General features: G+C 38.0%; 1 protein-coding gene across 1 annotated transcript in view; it reads right to left on the bottom strand.

The window, feature by feature from the left end:
* LOC136245266 (uncharacterized) overlaps positions 1-20,606 on the bottom strand; it is a 248,123-nt gene that overhangs the window by 57,170 nt on the left and 170,347 nt on the right. The window contains exons 15-16 of the mRNA XM_066036756.1: positions 16,349-16,447; positions 6,509-6,607 (exon numbers count right to left, since the gene is read on the bottom strand). Coding sequence (XP_065892828.1) covers positions 6,509-6,607; positions 16,349-16,447 — 198 coding nt within the window. The remainder of the gene's footprint in view (positions 1-6,508; positions 6,608-16,348; positions 16,448-20,606) is intronic.

Raw genomic sequence — 20,606 nt, 5'->3', positions numbered from 1 at the left:
GGAAGTGGTGTTTCTTACGTAGAACTGTGTCATACAGTTGAAGCGGTGTCTGCCTGTTTACGTATGTGCTTAACACTGTTATATTTTAGAATCTGGGCAATGGAAAGTGCTGCTGGTGTGGAACTATCACGACTTTGGTCCTTGATGCTTGGACCTTCCAACACCATACTTACTAGTGAAAGAAGCAAGTGTGGCACAGACTTTTCCTGACAGTTATCTTCAAATGACCCAGTGAAGGATGTAGGGTCAAACATGTTTCGGCGTACAATTTGTGCAGCACGTGCAAGATGAACAGCATCACTGTCACTGTCCTGCTTACAGGCTTTGTCAAGTGCAGCACCAATATCTTTATCAAATACAAGCATTACATCTCTTCCCTTACTTTGAGCTCGCATATCTGGAAAATGAGCAAGAAGTCTTTGCTTTAATCGGGTTGTATGCATTCTTTTGTCACTCATGACTCCAAGCTGTTGCATTCTAGACATGTAGAATTGTGCCAAATCAGCGAGTTTAAAAACTGGCACGGTGCTTGCTTCCAAGCAGACTTCTTCAATATACGTCACAAGCTCAGCAAATACAATTCCTGATATTTCATCATCTTTACTAGCAGTTTGTTTTTGTACAGTCTGTGCCTTCCTTGCATGGTTGTAAAGAGCCAGCAAGCACTTAGTGTGGTACTTAGCTTCCGAAGCTACCATATCACACAAGCTCAGTTTGGCCAAGAGCACACTGTCTCCAGTAAGTTCAGCACTTCTACGCACACGGTGGTCCACCTGAAGTGTTGTCACCTCATGTAGACTATCACTACCAGCTTTCTGACTACAAAAAAAACACAGTCCTTCACTAAACTTAAGTGAAGACTGCGATCTACTACTCTTGTGTAGAGTATCATCTTTTTCAGGGCTTTGATGCTCCCTCTTCCCTGCCCTTTGCAACATTTGGTTGTTGTAGAGGAGCCTACATGACTTATGCCACTTAGCCTTATTGGTAACAATAGCTACTTCAATACCTTGCCCTTCATTTAGTCTGTCTAACTGCAAGGTCATTGGTAACTTTCCCAACTCATTAAATTTTATCAAATTTTCAGCAAGTGATTGATATCCCTTACCAATGTCTTTTCTTTTTGAATGCAAAGGAGAAGTAAGGGGCTCTGCTGTCACTTCCTGGCATATAATACAAAGTTCCCAGTTTGTATTAGCTGGCTGTTGAGTCTCCCAAGTGTCGATAAGTTTAAACTTCTTGGAGGATGACATGGCTGTACTGATAAAGCCAAACTAGGTCCAATGAAACAAAAACTGGCCTAATATAAACAATGGTGTAATGCATTGTATTAAATACATAAAAATAACATGCACACAAACCTTTCTTGGACTGCTAACTTTAGAACATTCGCTAACAAACTAAACCAGAAAGTACTGAACTTCAGAGTGCTTCAATTAGAATAGATGCCATGTGCTCTGTGTGCACATGCTCAATTCATGTTTTCTTGTTATTGTGTAGTTGTTTTCTTGTCCATTTGTTCACTGTTGTCTTTAAAAAAATGGAAGACTGATGCTGATTTAACTAAATAATATGCATTATGGCATCCATATTATAAATTGTTGCTACGGCTACCACGAACAAAACTGCAAGCGCCTCCATATCCAAAAATGTTCGTTAGGAGTTAGTCTACATGTGTACCAATTTTGGTGCTTTTATCAAAAAGTGCACAATAGGTTTGATATGTTGGACTATGCTGCTGTACTACATAGCACATGACAGTGCAACCAAAATTTCAGCTCTGCTATCTTAAAATATTCTGGGGCTTATCCTTCTAAGGAAGCACCAGGAATATCCGCTTCCATCAACTTGGAAGCCATAATTGCAACTATTCACAATAATTAATACTTGTAGGCCTCAATTGTGGTTTCCATGGTTTTATGAAGAGGGCGTGGTTTTGCAAAGCATCTATTAAGCAGCTACCTGCACATTACAGCCAAGAAATTTTGGCCCTGTGGTAAATGGCTTAGACAGGTTCCACTGTTCATACATCAACTGTATCATGATGAAACTACTTATAGATATAGCAATCTAATCCAAAACAGCCAAGCTGTAAAAAAAGTGTGCGGCCCTCAAAAAGGCTATGGTGAAAAAAGATGTGAAATCCAAGATGGCGGCCAAGAAATGGCTGTGATGGTAGGTTAATGGTAAAAATTTAATAACGACAATTCAAGTGAATTTTGTGCCAATTGACCAAGCGGCACCAAAATTCACCTGAATTGTTGTTATTAAAATTTTTACCATTAACCTACCATCACAGCCATTTCTTGGCCGCCACTTTGGATTTCACATCTTTTTTTACCATAGCCTTTTTGAGGGTCGCATACTTTTTTTACAGCTTGGCTGTTTTGGATTAGATTTCACTTCTTTTTGTATTTGCATACCCCAATAGGCCGGCTTTGAGACTTTTTAACCTATATTTTTTTCTTTGCCACAGGAATAAGAAAAGATGAAGCAGATGTACTTTAGATATTTCTGATTTTATCAGTAAATGTACAAATTATATAAATAATACATATATTTATCACATAACTCTCCATGGTGGTTTCTTTGTAACTGAACACTCTACAACGTGACTTCTTCTAGCTGATCTCTCTACAGGGTGACTTGTTTCTAGCTGATCTCTCTATAGGGTACTTGCATTGTTTGTGGCTGAACTCTCTACAGCGTTATTTTTTTGTAGCCGGACTCTTTACAAAGCAACTTCTTCTAACTGATCTCTCTACAGAATGACTTGTTTCTAGCTGAACTCTCCACCAGGTGATCTGATTTCTCTACAGAGTGACTTGTTTCTAGCTGAACTCTCCACCAGGTGATCTGTTTGTAGCTGAACTCTTTACATGGTGACTGGTTTCTAGCTGACCTATCTAAAGGGTAAATTATTTCTAGCTGATCTCTGTACAGGGTGACTTGTTTCTAGCTGATCTATCTACAGGGTAAATTATTTCTAGCTGATCTATTACAGGGTGACTTGTTTCTAGCTGATCTAACTGGGTGATTTGTTGTAGATTGAACTGTCTGCATGGTGACTTGATTCTAGCTGATCTCTCTACAGGGTGACTTGTTTCTAGCTGACCTATCCATAGGGTAAATTATTTCTAGCTGATCTCTCTACAGGGTGACTTGTTTCTAGCTGATCTATCTACAGGGTAAATTATTTCTAGCTGATCTATTACAGGGTGACTTGTTTCTAGCTGATCTAACAGGGTGATTTGTTGTAGATGAACTGTCTGCATGGTGACTTGTTTGTAGCTGATCTCTCTATAGGGTGAGCTTTTCTAGCTGAGCTCTCTACAGGATGATTTGTTTTTAGCTGATCTCTCTACAGGGTCACTTGTTCCTAGCTGAGCTCTCTACAAGTTGACTTAATTGCTTGTAGCTGAACTCTGATTCGTTTGTGGCTGAACTCTCTATAGGGTGAATTGGTTTCAAGTTGATCTCCCTACAGGGTGACTTATAATGGTCTACATTGCTAGAGCGATTTATTTGTGGTTGCATGGTGACTGTTCTATTAGGCAGCTGAATGCTCTATTAGGGTGACTGTTCTATTAGAGTATCTCAATCTCGCTTTGCTACATGTAATTCGCTTTCGAATCATAACTAGCTAAGTGGTTTGTAATCTGATTCTTCTGTACTACTGCAAGGACTTTCTATCATGATTATTCCAGCTACATACTAATTTTCCACTCATTGCTCTAAGCGGTTTGCCTGGTAGGTATGAAAAACATCAGTTTTTTATTCATAAAATTCGATCACGTAATTGTGACACTTTGTGTCATATCTCTATGGTCTTTATCTCTATTCCTTTTAAACCACAAAAAACACTCCTACGATGGTTACTCCATCATTTTCAACTCATTCCTCCAAGGGATTTACCTTATGGGCATGACAGAAGTTCAACCTTATTTTATAATAATCAATCATAACTCCATGAATGTTCATCGGATTCCTACAAAAGTTGGTTCTGAGATCCACTGTAATGAGCCCTTTAAGTGTGCCAAATTTCAGCCAGATTGGAGCATGCATTGGTGTTTTATGGTGGAATTTGAGAAGTGTGCGAAATGAAGAAAAAAAACAAAACAAAAAAATTAAAATTAAATTTTGACCGCTTGTATCTCAGAAATGTGTGGAACAACTTTCTTCAAATTTGGTATGTAGACTCCCCTACTTAGCTGGCACTTCTGTAGCAAATTTGAGATAAGGGATCAGAGAGCTACATATGTGTGCAAATCGCGGTTCCTTTCTTCCTGTCAATATACTCACAGTGTGGTGCGCCAGCTTCTTGGGCTGCACGACACACTACTGCGTGTCTTGATAACACAGCCACATATAATAAAGATTTACTTACAGCAATATATTATTTTAATTTTAAACAGTGCTATGCAAGCCAAAAGTATTGCTGCACATTCAGAAAGGACAAGACATCAGAAAAAAGGGCTATAAGGCATAAATGTTGAGCATAATCATGAGCACAGTGGGGAAAAATTAATAACACCGCAGCATAGCATAATAGGTAAAATTAAAAGCTGGTACTTACTGACAGATGTTCAATGACAAAACTGGAGACAGCACTTCCATAATACTGTTTAACTCTTAAATGTTATCATTTGAGTTTAATGTATGTAGCAGCTACAAAGAGAAACAAAGCCAAAACTATTAAAATGTTGGAGGCACTTATTCGACATGAAGCTATTCTGAGAAAAAAACAGGAAGTTGTTTCTGTCCATTAAATAAATGTCAAGTATTGCACGTTAACTACATTTAATTTTGGTCTAATTTAAAAAAAAAAATTTATCCAAAATGTGGTGAGGCTCTGGCCTCACTGGTCACACCTACCCTGACACCCTCGTTCATCACGTGTATACATATCAAACACTTAGTCACACTAGTAGTTAACACTCACTTCATTAACAACATTAATATCAGCTCCCAAACTTATAAATTTCTCAACCACTTGAACATGACCATATCTTGAAGCCAAATGGATGGGTGTGTATCCATACTGTAAGAAATAACATATGATATTATCATCACTATCAGGTCATCTCATTATCACCAAACACATGTACACATATCTGTGAACACATCTACAAAATTGTGTACACATAATGAAATAAAACTTGAGAAGTGTAAAGTTACACTAAGAGGTGTATTATTAAAAGATGATTTCATTACAATTACATGTTGAGTTATGATTAAGTGCTAACATCATTGCATAGGATCATTAAGTATGATAGTACTGTATATTAATAAGGATCATGTGGGTGTGCACACTCGCACAAAACAAAATTTATTTATTTATTTATTCATTTATTAATTTACAGATCATTTATAGAACTTTGCGTGGGCGAAATCAAAGGAAAAAGTGCACTTTAAATTTCATAAAGTACACTTTAGGGCAAACAGTGCTTTATTGCACTGCAAAGAGTGCTTTATTCGTACAATAAAGCACATTATGCGTGCAATAAAGCATTCATTGTGGGCAATAAAGCACAGTTGCCCACGTGCTTTAGGTACAGGCTAATAGTCCGCGGCATTCACACCAGAACAACTAATCACTCAAGCCAGTGAAGGCTGATAGCCCTCGCTGCGCTGAGTGGTCAATCATCCCAGCCAATACGAGTTCTACCACTGGATTGCTTTTAAAGACATACCTAAATGCTTCGATGATGGGTGGGAGAAGGTAACGTTGCTGTTATGTTTGTTAATGTAAACGGACAAATCCTGGAGATATCATGGAAATACTTCACAATGTTCACAATAGAATTGATTGTGGGATGTGACAAAAACTTGCCAAAATATGCGATGAACGTCTACTATGCCAAACTATGGTGAGCTATACGTGAGTTACTTTTTAAAACTAGTTTGTGTGCATTCAGGCTGCTAATAATTCGTACAACGCATGTTAATTACGAGCCCTAGTATGGTGAAGCTACACAACTAGAAAGTTCCATAAATCATTTAAACCATTGCCTTGCTTGTGCGATCTGAACAATAAAGCACTCGGCGCTTGGCTTCAATGGTAATAAAGCACTCAGTTTCGCCTCGTGCTTTATAAGTATCTCGGCCGCAGACCTGGTGCATTATTTTTCATATAACAATTGCGGCAATGCTTTAACATATAGTCAACACATGTACAAGCACATTAGACAAATCAAGGGAGATAATTACAAGATCTGAAGGTCAACTGGCAACTACTGCCAGCTGCTGTATTAACCAGAAACCAGCCTCAAAATCTACTTTCACTGTACCTTGGCAATGTTGGTGAGGTATAACCAAGCTCAAACTACAGTGTAACCTAAAATGCTTCCAATAAGCTGCTATTAAGTTATATATTTAGTGAAATTTTATGCTAACGACAAGTAACATTTCAAGGACATTTCATACTGTGCATACCAACAGTTAAAGTAGTCACTTCATCTTGTGTATACATATCAAACACTTAGTCACACTAGTAGTTAACACTTACTTTATTAACAACATTAACATCAACTCCCAAACTTATTAATTTCTCAACCACTTCAACATGACCACATCTTAAAGCCAAATGGATGGGTGTGTCTCCATACTGTAAGAAATAACATATGATATTATCATCACTATCAGGTCATCTCATCAACACCAAACACATGTACACATATCTGTGAGTATCATGTTCCATGGTAGTGGTTCATAATAGAGATCACCTTTTTTCAAAAATCCTAATAGAACACTTACCTATACACCACCTAAAAACATCTTCTAACTTCAAAAGAAACCATATAAATTAATTTAGAAAAACTTTACGTCTACTAGCAAATATGAAGTCTGATAAAAGTAGTTTTTTCTAAAGAACTGAAATCTGCTATTTTGAGCATTTTGTTCATGCTCTTTTTATTATTATTATCTAATCCAAAATAGCCAAGCTGTAAAAAGAGTGTGGCCCTCAAAAAGGCTATGGTGAAAAAAAGATGTGAAATCCAAGGTGGCACCAAGAAATGGCTGTGATGGTAGGTTATAGTAAAAAAAATTAATAATGACAATTCAGGTGAAATTGGTGCCACTTAGTCTTGGTGCCAAATTCACTTGAATTGTCATTATTAAAATTTTTACCATTAACCTACTGTACCATCACAGCCATTCCATGGTCACATCTTTTTTCACTTTGGCTTTTTTGGTGGCCGCACTCTTTTTTTACAGCTTGGCTGTTTTGGATTAGATATCACTTCTTTTTGTAATTGTATATGGCCATAGACTAGCTTTGGGGCTTTTTAAACCTATCTTCTTTTGTCTTTACCACAGGAAAAAGAAAAGGATTTGAAGCAGATTTTTAATATAAACTATTTTTGATTTTATCAGTAATTATATTACATGCCGATTCTTCCCTACAGGATAACTTCTTTCTAGCTGATTTCTCTACAGGGTAACTTGCTGAATTCTATACAGGTGATTTGTTTCTAGCTGATCTCTCTACAGGGATACTTTGTCTGGCTGATCTCTCTACAGGGTGATTTGTTTTTGCAGCTGAACTCTCTACAGGCTACTGGTTTCTGGCTGATCTCTCTACAGAGTAACTTGTTTGCAAATAAACTCTCCACAGGGTGATTTCTTTGTAGCTGAACTCTCTACAGGGCAACTTGTTTTTAGCTGAACTCTCTACAGGGTGACTTGTTTGTGGCTGGACTCTCTACAAGATGACCTGTTTCTATCTGAACTCTTTACAGAGTGGTTTCTTTGTAGCTGAACTTTCTACAAGGTGACTTCTTCTAGATGATCTCTCTACAGGGTGAGTTTTCTAGCTGACTCTCTACAGGATGATCTGTTTGTAGTTGAAATGTCTACAGGGTGCTTTTCTTGTAGCTGAACTCTCTACAACGTGATTCTGCTAACTGATCTATCTACAGGGTAACTTGTTTCTAGCTGAAATCTCTTCACGGTGAATGCTCTATTAGAGTATCTCAATCTCACACTTGCTACACAGAGTTAAATTACGTGTTATAACTCTGTTGCTTTAACTCTGATTCTTCTCAACTATTGAAGGGCCTTTCTAAGCTGATTAATCCATCTGTACATCGATTTTCAAATCATTCCACAGAGCAGTTTGTCTGGTAGGCATGGCAAGTATTCATTTTATTATTAGCTAATCTCGATCGCATAATTGTTACACACTGTTAGTTTTTTCATTGTATCTTTGTGGTATTTAGCTCGATTTCTTTAAAACCATAAAAGGTTTGAGGTTCAATAGTTAACCTATCTACGTACCAATTATCAGCTTCTTCCCATAAGCGATTTACCCTGTAGGCGTGACAACATATTGGTGTTATTTTTTGTGAATAATTGCTAACGACTCCTTGACTGCTTATCGTATTCCAGCCAAACTTGGTACCAAGATGTGCCTATACACTCACTTTCTGAGTGCCAATGTTCAAGGAAATCGGATATCACATTCGCATTTTATGGCAGTTTTGTAAGTGTGCAAGATCAATGAATGGCAAAGTGAAAATTTGCTTCAAAGTGGATGTTATGCATTTTTAAAAATAGACGATGGACATGAAGAAACACTTACATAACATGAAAGGCTATGTAGATTTTATCCACACTAACAAGTTCATTTGGAAACGTTATATCATAACCTATATTTTAACCACAGTATATTAAGTTTATACCAGAGCAGCAATGTTGTTGTGTACCACTGTGTAGTATTTGAGTGTATTATTGAAAGCTTCATTACAATTACATGTTGAGTTTGATCAATGCCTAAACATATTAGGTACTTGGACATCAAAGAGTTAATCAAATGTGATAATAATCTGAAGTGATTTATTGTTAATTGCAGGTATACATGTGCTAAATTAGAATTAAATTTACACGTCAGATGATGATCCACATTGTTAAGCACTTTTTAATGATCCTTACTAGCTTGTAAAATTATTATGCACCTATAAATATCATACCCCACCCCCAATTCCCAGGTAGGGTAGGGGAATACAAGGGATTTGACAAAGTCCAGTGCCAGTACTAGAGCTAAGAAGTTAGTCAAAACCCTACTATGTCCCCACGTCTAAAGATCCAGGGGTTTCTATAGGGGATTTGATTTACCTATTAAACACTTTTTGGTTCAACAAAACTGCCACTGTCAAAAGCCCCAAGATGTAGATGTCAAATCCCCAGTAGGTGTATGGGGATCCCCGGGGTTGGGGGTGGGGCTTGACATTGATACGTGCATTACTAACACCAATGTTGCAGTCCACTTGTCTGCACTAGATGTGCTGAACATCAGAAAAGAACTAATCACATTTTGGACAGATAGTACAAGTGTTTTATGGTGAGAAGTAGGCACTTCAAATCATTTGTAGCAAATAGCTACAAACACTGAAAAATGGAGATATGTGCCAACAAAGGAAAACCTAGCTGATTATTTGACATGAGGTGCTATACATTAACAGAGTTGACTCAACTGAAGGGAAGGATCTGCATTTCTCTCTGATAGCCAGGATCATTGGACATCTCTTGGGAATGGTATCATCACCAAAGATCAAAGAGAGCTTAAAACAAACATTACAAAGAGCTCACAGGTAAGTGTGGAAACTTTATTAGCATTTACAGCTGTTTCAACTGTAGCAAAAGAAGAGTGTTGAAGGCTGCAACCTGAATGGTATTAAAGCTGGAGAAAGCTAGTTAGAGTAAAGGCATGGACATTCAATTCATCATTAATAGTAAGCGAGTTAATGAGATGATGGAAGCTGAATTAAGTTCAGAAGAGATGGTTGATGCAGAAAATTATTCAAATGAGCTAAACGGAATGTTTCAAGGATGAGTATTTATCATTGACCAAGCAAAAGGAGATTCCAAGTAATAGTAAGTTAATGTGTTTGTTGGATGGTGATAGTGTGATGTGATCTGATGGGCGGCTGACTTATGCAGAGTTTCTACCTTACGATGTGAGGTATCCAATAATTTTGCCAAGAAAGTATTGGGTTCCTAAGTAAATTGTAAAGCACAACCAAACCATAATTCTGGTACTAACCAAACCTCATCTCATTGTCTACCAGATTTGGATAATTGCTGAAAGGGAGAAAATTATAGAATGGGAAAGAGAATGTATGATGTGTAAAAGGTAGTATACTTAGAAATGGCGTATGGACTTGATGTAGATTCCCTTTTAAATGCCTTACAGAGAATGATAAACAGAAGAGGTGTACCAAACTTATCTGATAATGGAACAAATTTTGTTGTTGCCAACAGAGAGCTGTGTGAGTCAATTTGCAACGATCCAAGAATTCAATCCAGTATATCAAATTTGGGGATTAAGTAGACATTTAATTTGCCATATGCACCACATTTTGGTGGGGCCTTAGAGATCGTGATTAAGGCAGCAAAAAGAGCAGTTACAGCCACACTAAGCAGAGCCAATGTTGATGATGAAGAGTTGTTAACAGCATTTTGTGGAGCTGAGGCATTGATAAATTGAAGACCTTCAACTTACCAGTCTGCAAATGTGAATGATGATTTGCCACTAACACCAAACCATTTTCTGAATGGTCAAATGGGAGGTCAGTTTGCACCTGAAGTGATCAATGAGATTGATTATGACCCTAAAATATGGTGGTGACAAATTCAGGATTTTGTCTGACATTTATGGCATTGATGGTTGAAAGAATGAATCCAAAGTTTAAGTCTCAGACAAAAATGGCTAAAGATAAAGAAAGATATAAAGCCTGGAGATTGTGTTTAATGATTACACATAAAACGCATTATAGACAATGGTTGTTAGGGTGAATGCTAGAAGTCTATAAAGGAAAGGATGACCATGTAAGATCTGTAGTTGACGATGGGCGATATTTGAGACTTATTGTCAAAGTGTGTCCACTGGAATTAGAAATACACATATGTAGATACAGTGGCGGATCCAGGGGGAGGGGGCACAGGGGCACGTGCCCCCCCTATTCAAAAAATTGCATACAAGATCGAGATACTTTAATAGAGCAGTCAATTACTCTAATAAAGCAGTCACAGTGTTCATGAGGCAGTGTAGCTTACCTATGAAGCTATAAGACACCCTTGTTCATCATGTGTATACATATCAAACACTTATTCACACTAGTAGTTGGCACTTACTTTATTAACAACATTAACATCAGCTCCCAAACTTATTAATTTATTATAATTATTAATTTCTCTAGGCCCGGGGCAAATACAACCAAGTACAATCACCAACGGGACAACCTACAAATGGGGCATGCACAAACAGTGCATGGCCAACACAGTGTTTGCAGGTAGAAAAGATGCACAGAAATACAATTCTAGAGGATAAACTGACTGGTACATAACCTAAAGGGATGCATTAGTATGTAATTACAACCAGTGATTATCCGACCATGGAGATGTGAGAATGTGAGATTGCACTTTAAATTGTGAGAATCATGGTATTGAATCTGACACCTACAAGTAGTAGAGCTTAAACATTCAACAAATACATATTACATTAATTTTATGCAATTGTACACAATTTGTGTTACATGATAATTATGTTTAATTGAGGATGGATTAGAGCGCTGGATTAAGACATGGCTGGAGTTGCCAAGAACAGACCACGGTAAGATTGGGATAAAAGCAGAGTATTTCAACTTTCACTTACAACTGAAATCTGAGTTATGTACATATTTAACAACAGCTGAGTAATTTGTACTAAAATGATCACATGATGCTGATGATATACTGCAAGACCAAAAAAAAAAAGGAGAACAAACGTGGCTGTAATGCAATACTAGAATTTCATGGATACGACAGTGTGCACAAGTATGTGTAACATTACTGATGGCGGCAGACTGTAGCTACATATAATAATAGCAGTTAATAGCAAGCACAACCATGCACACAGCAATAAGGCCACATTTTGTGCATGTTGTGTTTGCTCTCTCCATCAGCATTCAGTACATGGGATGCAATTTGGCAGTGAATATTTATGTAGTTTTCTCAGGGCCCACATCAGTGATCAGTCTGGGCACTCCTGGCACCAAAAGGCTTCAGGTGGAGAGCTATGCATCATCACACAAACTTACCAGCTGGAAACTGCACCTTCTTCGCACAATGGCCTACCAGGTGAGGTTTTCTCCACAAGAGAAGGTACCCTAGTTACACGAGACTAAAGAAACAAGACTATCAAAGTGTTTTAACCAACACAAACTAACCCCCAGCGATTAGCAGCAACTTCCAATCATGCTGTTTATTAAGCAGGCATACCAACCACTCGTCTTCCAATCGAAATAGTCGCTGTCACCCACTTTCAAACACAAATAAACAGTAGTTCGCTTGTCTAGTGGGCATCACGTGCTAACTGTTTTGATCGGTGTTAAATAGAATCGTCATACGTTTCTATCACCTCCATGAAAACACCTGCCCATTATACAATTGTTTCTTTGTTCAACATGGATTCTATTCCCAGTGAGTGCAAAGCCTTAAGCCTTGTAGTTTTCTCAAACATTATTTATTTATTTACTCATTATTAATGACATAATTTTAACTGCATTTCGTATTATCTTTAGTACTTGGTTGTATAATTAAGGCTGAACAACACCTTCACAATACCATCCTGGTGCCTTGCAGCATTGGCTAGATATAACTTAGACTTGTTTGTTAATATTTTGTAACATTACAATGAAAAAAACAATACAACACTCATGAGGTTATACAAAACAAATGTCACTGTACTAATTACTAATAAGCAGTTACTAGTTTTCGACTACAATGTGACCTGGCCTGCGAAAATAGGTCAATTAGACACAGAAAATTTACTAAACTTTCTGACTTGTAACATTTTATGCCGTTATCCCATGATCATGCAATTTTTCAACTCATATTAAACATTTAAATAAAGTTTAAGTTATTAAACACAGTTAATGTTGTGAAGCGTAGGCTGCGCAAGTACCCAAAATATTAGCATGCAACAGTGGGCTCTAATAAGAACAACACATGCACAACACAGTGAGCAGAACACGTTGGCAGTAATTCATACCTGTTGTATCAAATCTTGCCAGTTACAGTGGCTTTAAATCTTCAAGATGAATACTCGTAGTTCTCGCCGGCTGAGGAAAGGGAAGGTCGTCGTCTTTGGGAAGGTTGACTGCTGGATTGAGCAAGCGAAGAGCTTTGTCACGCCGGAGGAAGGGCCGCCTCAAGGAACAAGTATTCCGGAAAGGAGGACGACGCGACAAGATGCGATATTACAATGCTAGTAGCCGCCTTCAGGGTCGTTTCTACAAGTCGCTTACCTTGGCCCACGCACAGTGTCACTGTCGCCTGGGACAGCTCCGATGCCGCTGGACACAATACCAATAGTAACTACAGCTCCACCTCATACCATAGCCAGTTCGTCGGATGCCACCTAATCAAACAAAAATGCAGGGAGATCGCGTGGTGGGCATCAATCAGAATCTTCGGGGACAAACACCCCGACTATCGCGAAATGGCCTCAGACATGATGCTGCATTAGGTAAGCAACAGTATAACACCAGGATAGAGACGCTTCTCTGCTCTAAACTCTTTCATTACCCAAGCATCAATAAACCAAAAGTACTTCCTACTTTGGCCCCGCTGGAATTACATAACCTTGCCTAGGTTATATACCATGGCAGATGAGGCCCCTCGCACTTACCAACCCCCCTTCTCAATCAATGGATTGCTGGAGGTGAAGAATGAAGATCCGAGGAACAGAGCACATAAATAGGTGAGTGGTAGCATAACTAAACATTAATTGGCTATTTAATACAAGTTACAGAATATCAATAATCTAGTCCAGAACAAAGATATGACTTGTTGTGTGATGAGGTGCAGTTTGTGACCACATGCCCCGGTTTTGCAGGCCCAGTCATATATGTTCTGTCCATTATACATCACTTCACATGAAGAACAATACATGAAACTAGCCTAGAATCAATCTGATTACTTGCTAAAAGTTATTGAAACTTTTTCCATCCAGGCTTTTGAAGGCTGCACCATTTTTATACAGTTTGCATGGATAAATCATATGGTGGAACAAAAAACCTGTTTTATCGTAGTCTGATGTCATGTAAAGCCTACATGCAGGCCTCTTGCAAATCTCCAACATAGAGTGAGCATGACCTGGGAATTGAATGTGGCCTGGTGTATCTTGGGAAACAGTGTTGTCCTATTAGCTGTAGACACACATGCGGTGCAGTATAGTATGGATTAGATCAAAGTTCTGTTTCTAACACTACGTGTTCATGGGTCACTAAAAATCAGCCACTACACAGACATTGATAAATCCAGATATATTGTAAACATCTAATGTTGTCACTATGGAAAGTTGACCAAAATATGGCTCTTGCAAACTCTTCAGAGAACTGCGTAAATGCTTCATCCTGAAGTGATGCTAGCAACAAATAGACTAACTACTAACAACACACTGCTTGCCATCTGACGTCATTATCGACTGTAAATGACTAAAAACCGCAACACGGACATTTTAGTGTGTGACTAAAATTGTTTCCAATCCCATCATAAAGTACACTGTCATCACTTGAAGACAAAACCCATATATAGATAAACCTTTCCCATATTTAGTGCACATGGGCTAAAGTGGAAATTATCAGATGATGATCCCAATTGTTTAAGATGATCTTTATTAAATTCCTAACACTTGTTACATGTTTAGCAAGGTGAAAAAAGTGGTATCATGTGTGTTGTGGATAAAGAGGGAAATGGCTACACTACAAGTGTAAGCATGTCAAACTAGGGAAAAGATTGCTCCTTTCCGAGAAATTTTGGGATTTGGAAGCAATTCTGCTGACTGACATTACCAGTGAAAGATTTAGATGGCAAACTGAAACATATAGTTGACTGCTCTATTAGAGTTATTGCATTCACTGCTCTATTTATTAGAGTATAGTGATCAGTGATCTGGCCAAACCAGACCAGCTAACTATGGCCTGGAGTTACTTCACTATCATACAGTATGATAGTACAGTATATTAGGGATCATGAAGGCTTGGGCTTTTCTGGCCAAAACATCACACTAAATTCAGCCTCACAATACCTACATGGCATCTCGGCAGTATTGGATAGGTATAACCAAGCCAAAAAGTGCCATCAGTATGACCTGAAAGTGTTATCATGATTTACAGAGAGAGTTTGTAGTATGGTGAGTGGGCAGATCAAAGGCTGCCGCCAATGTTACAAATCAGTTGTAAACTGGTTTACAAATAATTGTAACATGGCTAAGTACGTACCCCTTTTAGCCACACAGTCTGGGCCATGGCCACTAATTAGTTCAAAGACTTCAAATGAAACCAAACAACAGAACAACACAGGAAGTCACAATACAAGGCTAACACATCAAGGACTGACAAGGAGGTAAATTACTCTTGAACATATGTATACACAACACTGCACTCGTCTGAATGATTGGAAAGCAGTACAACAGCTGGGCTCAGTCGCTATATGTATACCACATGCTCATTTATCAATAAATTAAGCTAACTAAGGTTATTATAGTGCTGCACCACTCAACAATCAATATCAGACACTTCAGCTACACCTGTCTAAATGACGCGAAGCAGTACAATGGCTGGAGTGATTGGCATCGATGATGGCACTTTGAACTCGTGCATAACAAATGTGCTACCAATGAATAAACTAGCTAACAATGAATTAACTAACCACCAAGATAATAATTAGTCAGTAAAACTGTTCCTTGTACACAGCACTCAGTGGTAGCCAATATTAGCCTTGCAATTTTTTGTTCCTTCTGTGCTACAAATGGGTGCCTTTGATCTGCGCATGCCCCATACACAAAACAGTTAGAATACACCGATTCAGTTTGTATCTGAATTGTAAACAACTTCACCCTCAGGTCTGCGGCCCTCGGGTGTCGTGTTTACAAATCAGATACAAACCTCATGGGTGTGGTACAACTATTACATGTGTACCCTGTTGTGTACATCACATATACATGTATGACAATGCAAGGTCGTAGTTGAATAAATTTAAGGGCAAGTCAGCTACAGCTGTCTGGTGATGGTGCTAGTGGCAATCCTGGTTATAGTGCTAAATATTGTACGTACACTCTCATGGACTATGCCACAGATCTCATCCTAAAGTGGGAATTATCAGATGATGATTCCCATTGTTTAAGATGATCTTTACTAAATTACTAACACTTGTTACATGTTTAACTACGCAAGGGAATGATTGTTAAGGAATTTGAAAATGTACACTAATAGTAGTAGATTACAGAACAATTAAGTGAAATAGTCACTTCATCATTTGTATACATGTCAAACACTTAGTCACACTAGTAGTTAACACTTACTTTATCAACGACATTAACATCAGCTCCCAAACTTATTAATTTCTCAACCACTTCAACATGACCACGTCTTAAAGCCAAATGGATGGGTGTGTCTCTATCCTGTAAGAAATTACATATGATATTATCACCACTACCAGGTCATCTCATCAACACCAAACACATGTACACATATCTGTGAGTACATCTATAAAATTGTGTACACATAATGAAACAAAACTTGATAGGTGTAAAGTTACACCAAGACTAATCTATAAAACTAGTCAATGTTATGATTAGTATTTCTTAACTCAGAAGTCTTACCTGTACTAATATTTAGTCGTCATAAACTTTGTTTATTATAAACCATAAAGCACATGTTTGTATTGGTTACTACAGTGATCACAATATACAACATTTCCAATCAGAGACATTTAATACTGTACACACCAAACATGTTAAACATTAGGGTTTAAAATGTGGCACAGTGTCCTCAAGATGGTTCAGTTGTACGTATATCGGTGTATTGTATCGGTTTTCAGCAGCAATATTGGCTATAACTGATATAGTAGCAATTTCTATATCGGCCACCGATACGACATGTATCGGTATATCGGTACACCTCTACTATAGTGACGTTCACTTCACAAGATAAGTCAGGTATGATTGCTCTCAGAACAATTTCAGTGCATCTGAAGAATGGTGGTAGAAAGGTTAATGTATTACTAGTACAAAATATATCAATTCTGATGTGGCAGCAGAACTTGGCCTAAAGGAACATCTCAAAAAGGTGAATGTTAGTGTTCTCAATGGCCAAATTGAAACTACACCAGTAGTGTGTGGCACTGAGAGCTTAAATGGTAAGTCTAGGTTAACTTTTATAGACTTTACTGTAGAGAGGGTCAAAGGTGATATGAAGACCATGGATTGGAATGCATGTGCCAGAGATTGGCCCCACTTACAACACTTGGGGTTTCCCAAATTAGGGTCACATTTAACTGTTGATGTTTTGATAAGAATGGATTGTGTATATTTACACTATTCTGTAAGAGACATTCGCAGTGCACTTGGACAACAAATAGCACAGTTGACACCATTAGGATAGACATGTATTGGTGTTGTAGGGAATGATATACGTACATGCTAATATCAGTATGAATTTTGCTCCCACTTACCTTTCTACAAGTGTTGGAGACATAGAAAAGGTCAATGTATTGCTTATGTATTAAATACATAAAAATAACATGCACACAAACCTTTCTTGGACTGCTAACTTTAGAACATTCGCTAACAAACTAAACCAGAAAGTACTGAACTTCAGAGTGCTTCAATTAGAATAGATGCCATGTGCTCTGTGTGCACATGCTCAATTCATGTTTTCTTGTTATTGTGTAGTTGTTTTCTTGTCCATTTGTTCACTGTTGTCTTTAAAAAAATGGAAGACTGATGCTGATTTAACTAAATAATATGCATTATGGCATCCATATTATAAATTGTTGCTACGGCTACCACGAACAAAACTGCAAGCGCCTCCATATCCAAAAATGTTCGTTAGGAGTTAGTCTACATGTGTACCAATTTTGGTGCTTTTATCAAAAAGTGCACAATAGGTTTGATATGTTGGACTATGCTGCTGTACTACATAGCACATGACAGTGCAACCAAAATTTCAGCTCTGCTATCTTAAAATATTCTGGGGCTTATCCTTCTAAGGAAGCACCAGGAATATCCGCTTCCATCAACTTGGAAGCCATAATTGCAACTATTCACAATAATTAATACTTGTAGGCCTCAATTGTGGTTTCCATGGTTTTATGAAGAGGGCGTGGTTTTGCAAAGCATCTATTAAGCAGCTACCTGCACATTACAGCCAAGAAATTTTGGCCCTGTGGTAAATGGCTTAGACAGGTTCCACTGTTCATACATCAACTGTATCATGATGAAACTACTTATAGATATAGCAATCTAATCCAAAACAGCCAAGCTGTAAAAAAAGTGTGCGGCCCTCAAAAAGGCTATGGTGAAAAAAGATGTGAAATCCAAGATGGCGGCCAAGAAATGGCTGTGATGGTAGGTTAATGGTAAAAATTTAATAACGACAATTCAAGTGAATTTTGTGCCAATTGACCAAGCGGCACCAAAATTCACCTGAATTGTTGTTATTAAAATTTTTACCATTAACCTACCATCACAGCCATTTCTTGGCCGCCACTTTGGATTTCACATCTTTTTTTACCATAGCCTTTTTGAGGGTCGCATACTTTTTTTACAGCTTGGCTGTTTTGGATTAGATTTCACTTCTTTTTGTATTTGCATACCCCAATAGGCCGGCTTTGAGACTTTTTAACCTATATTTTTTTCTTTGCCACAGGAATAAGAAAAGATGAAGCAGATGTACTTTAGATATTTCTGATTTTATCAGTAAATGTACAAATTATATAAATAATACATATATTTATCACATAACTCTCCATGGTGGTTTCTTTGTAACTGAACACTCTACAACGTGACTTCTTCTAGCTGATCTCTCTACAGGGTGACTTGTTTCTAGCTGATCTCTCTATAGGGTACTTGCATTGTTTGTGGCTGAACTCTCTACAGCGTTATTTTTTTGTAGCCGGACTCTTTACAAAGCAACTTCTTCTAACTGATCTCTCTACAGAATGACTTGTTTCTAGCTGAACTCTCCACCAGGTGATCTGATTTCTCTACAGAGTGACTTGTTTCTAGCTGAACTCTCCACCAGGTGATCTGTTTGTAGCTGAACTCTTTACATGGTGACTGGTTTCTAGCTGACCTATCTAAAGGGTAAATTATTTCTAGCTGATCTCTGTACAGGGTGACTTGTTTCTAGCTGATCTATCTACAGGGTAAATTATTTCTAGCTGATCTATTACAGGGTGACTTGTTTCTAGCTGATCTAACTGGGTGATTTGTTGTAGATTGAACTGTCTGCATGGTGACTTGATTCTAGCTGATCTCTCTACAGGGTGACTTGTTTCTAGCTGACCTATCCATAGGGTAAATTATTTCTAGCTGATCTCTCTACAGGGTGACTTGTTTCTAGCTGATCTATCTACAGGGTAAATTATTTCTAGCTGATCTATTACAGGGTGACTTGTTTCTAGCTGATCTAACAGGGTGATTTGTTGTAGATGAACTGTCTGCATGGTGACTTGTTTGTAGCTGATCTCTCTATAGGGTGAGCTTTTCTAGCTGAGCTCTCTACAGGATGATTTGTTTTTAGCTGATCTCTCTACAGGGTCACTTGTTCCTAGCTGAGCTCTCTACAAGTTGACTTAATTGCTTGTAGCTGAACTCTGATTCGTTTGTGGCTGAACTCTCTATAGGGTGAATTGGTTTCAAGTTGATCTCCCTACAGGGTGACTTATAATGGTCTACATTGCTAGAGCGATTTATTTGTGGTTGCATGGTGACTGTTCTATTAGGCAGCTGAATGCTCTATTAGGGTGACTGTTCTATTAGAGTATCTCAATCTCGCTTTGCTACATGTAATTCGCTTTCGAATCATAACTAGCTAAGTGGTTTGTAATCTGATTCTTCTGTACTACTGCAAGGACTTTCTATCATGATTATTCCAGCTACATACTAATTTTCCACTCATTGCTCTAAGCGGTTTGCCTGGTAGGTATGAAAAACATCAGTTTTTTATTCATAAAATTCGATCACGTAATTGTGACACTTTGTGTCATATCTCTATGGTCTTTATCTCTATTCCTTTTAAACCACAAAAAACACTCCTACGATGGTTACTCCATCATTTTCAACTCATTCCTCCAAGGGATTTACCTTATGGGCATGACAGAAGTTCAACCTTATTTTATAATAATCAATCATAACTCCATGAATGTTCATCGGATTCCTACAAAAGTTGGTTCTGAGATCCACTGTAATGAGCCCTTTAAGTGTGCCAAATTTCAGCCAGATTGGAGCATGCATTGGTGTTTTATGGTGGAATTTGAGAAGTGTGCGAAATGAAGAAAAAAAACAAAACAAAAAAATTAAAATTAAATTTTGACCGCTTGTATCTCAGAAATGTGTGGAACAACTTTCTTCAAATTTGGTATGTAGACTCCCCTACTTAGCTGGCACTTCTGTAGCAAATTTGAGATAAGGGATCAGAGAGCTACATATGTGTGCAAATCGCGGTTCCTTTCTTCCTGTCAATATACTCACAGTGTGGTGCGCCAGCTTCTTGGGCTGCACGACACACTACTGCGTGTCTTGATAACACAGCCACATATAATAAAGATTTACTTAC

Source organism: Dysidea avara, chromosome 15, assembly GCF_963678975.1.
Source record: "Dysidea avara chromosome 15, odDysAvar1.4, whole genome shotgun sequence".
NCBI lineage: Eukaryota > Metazoa > Porifera > Demospongiae > Dictyoceratida > Dysideidae > Dysidea > Dysidea avara.
Note: the sequence above shows the minus strand (reverse complement) of the source record. Positions and strands in the feature narration are given on the sequence as shown.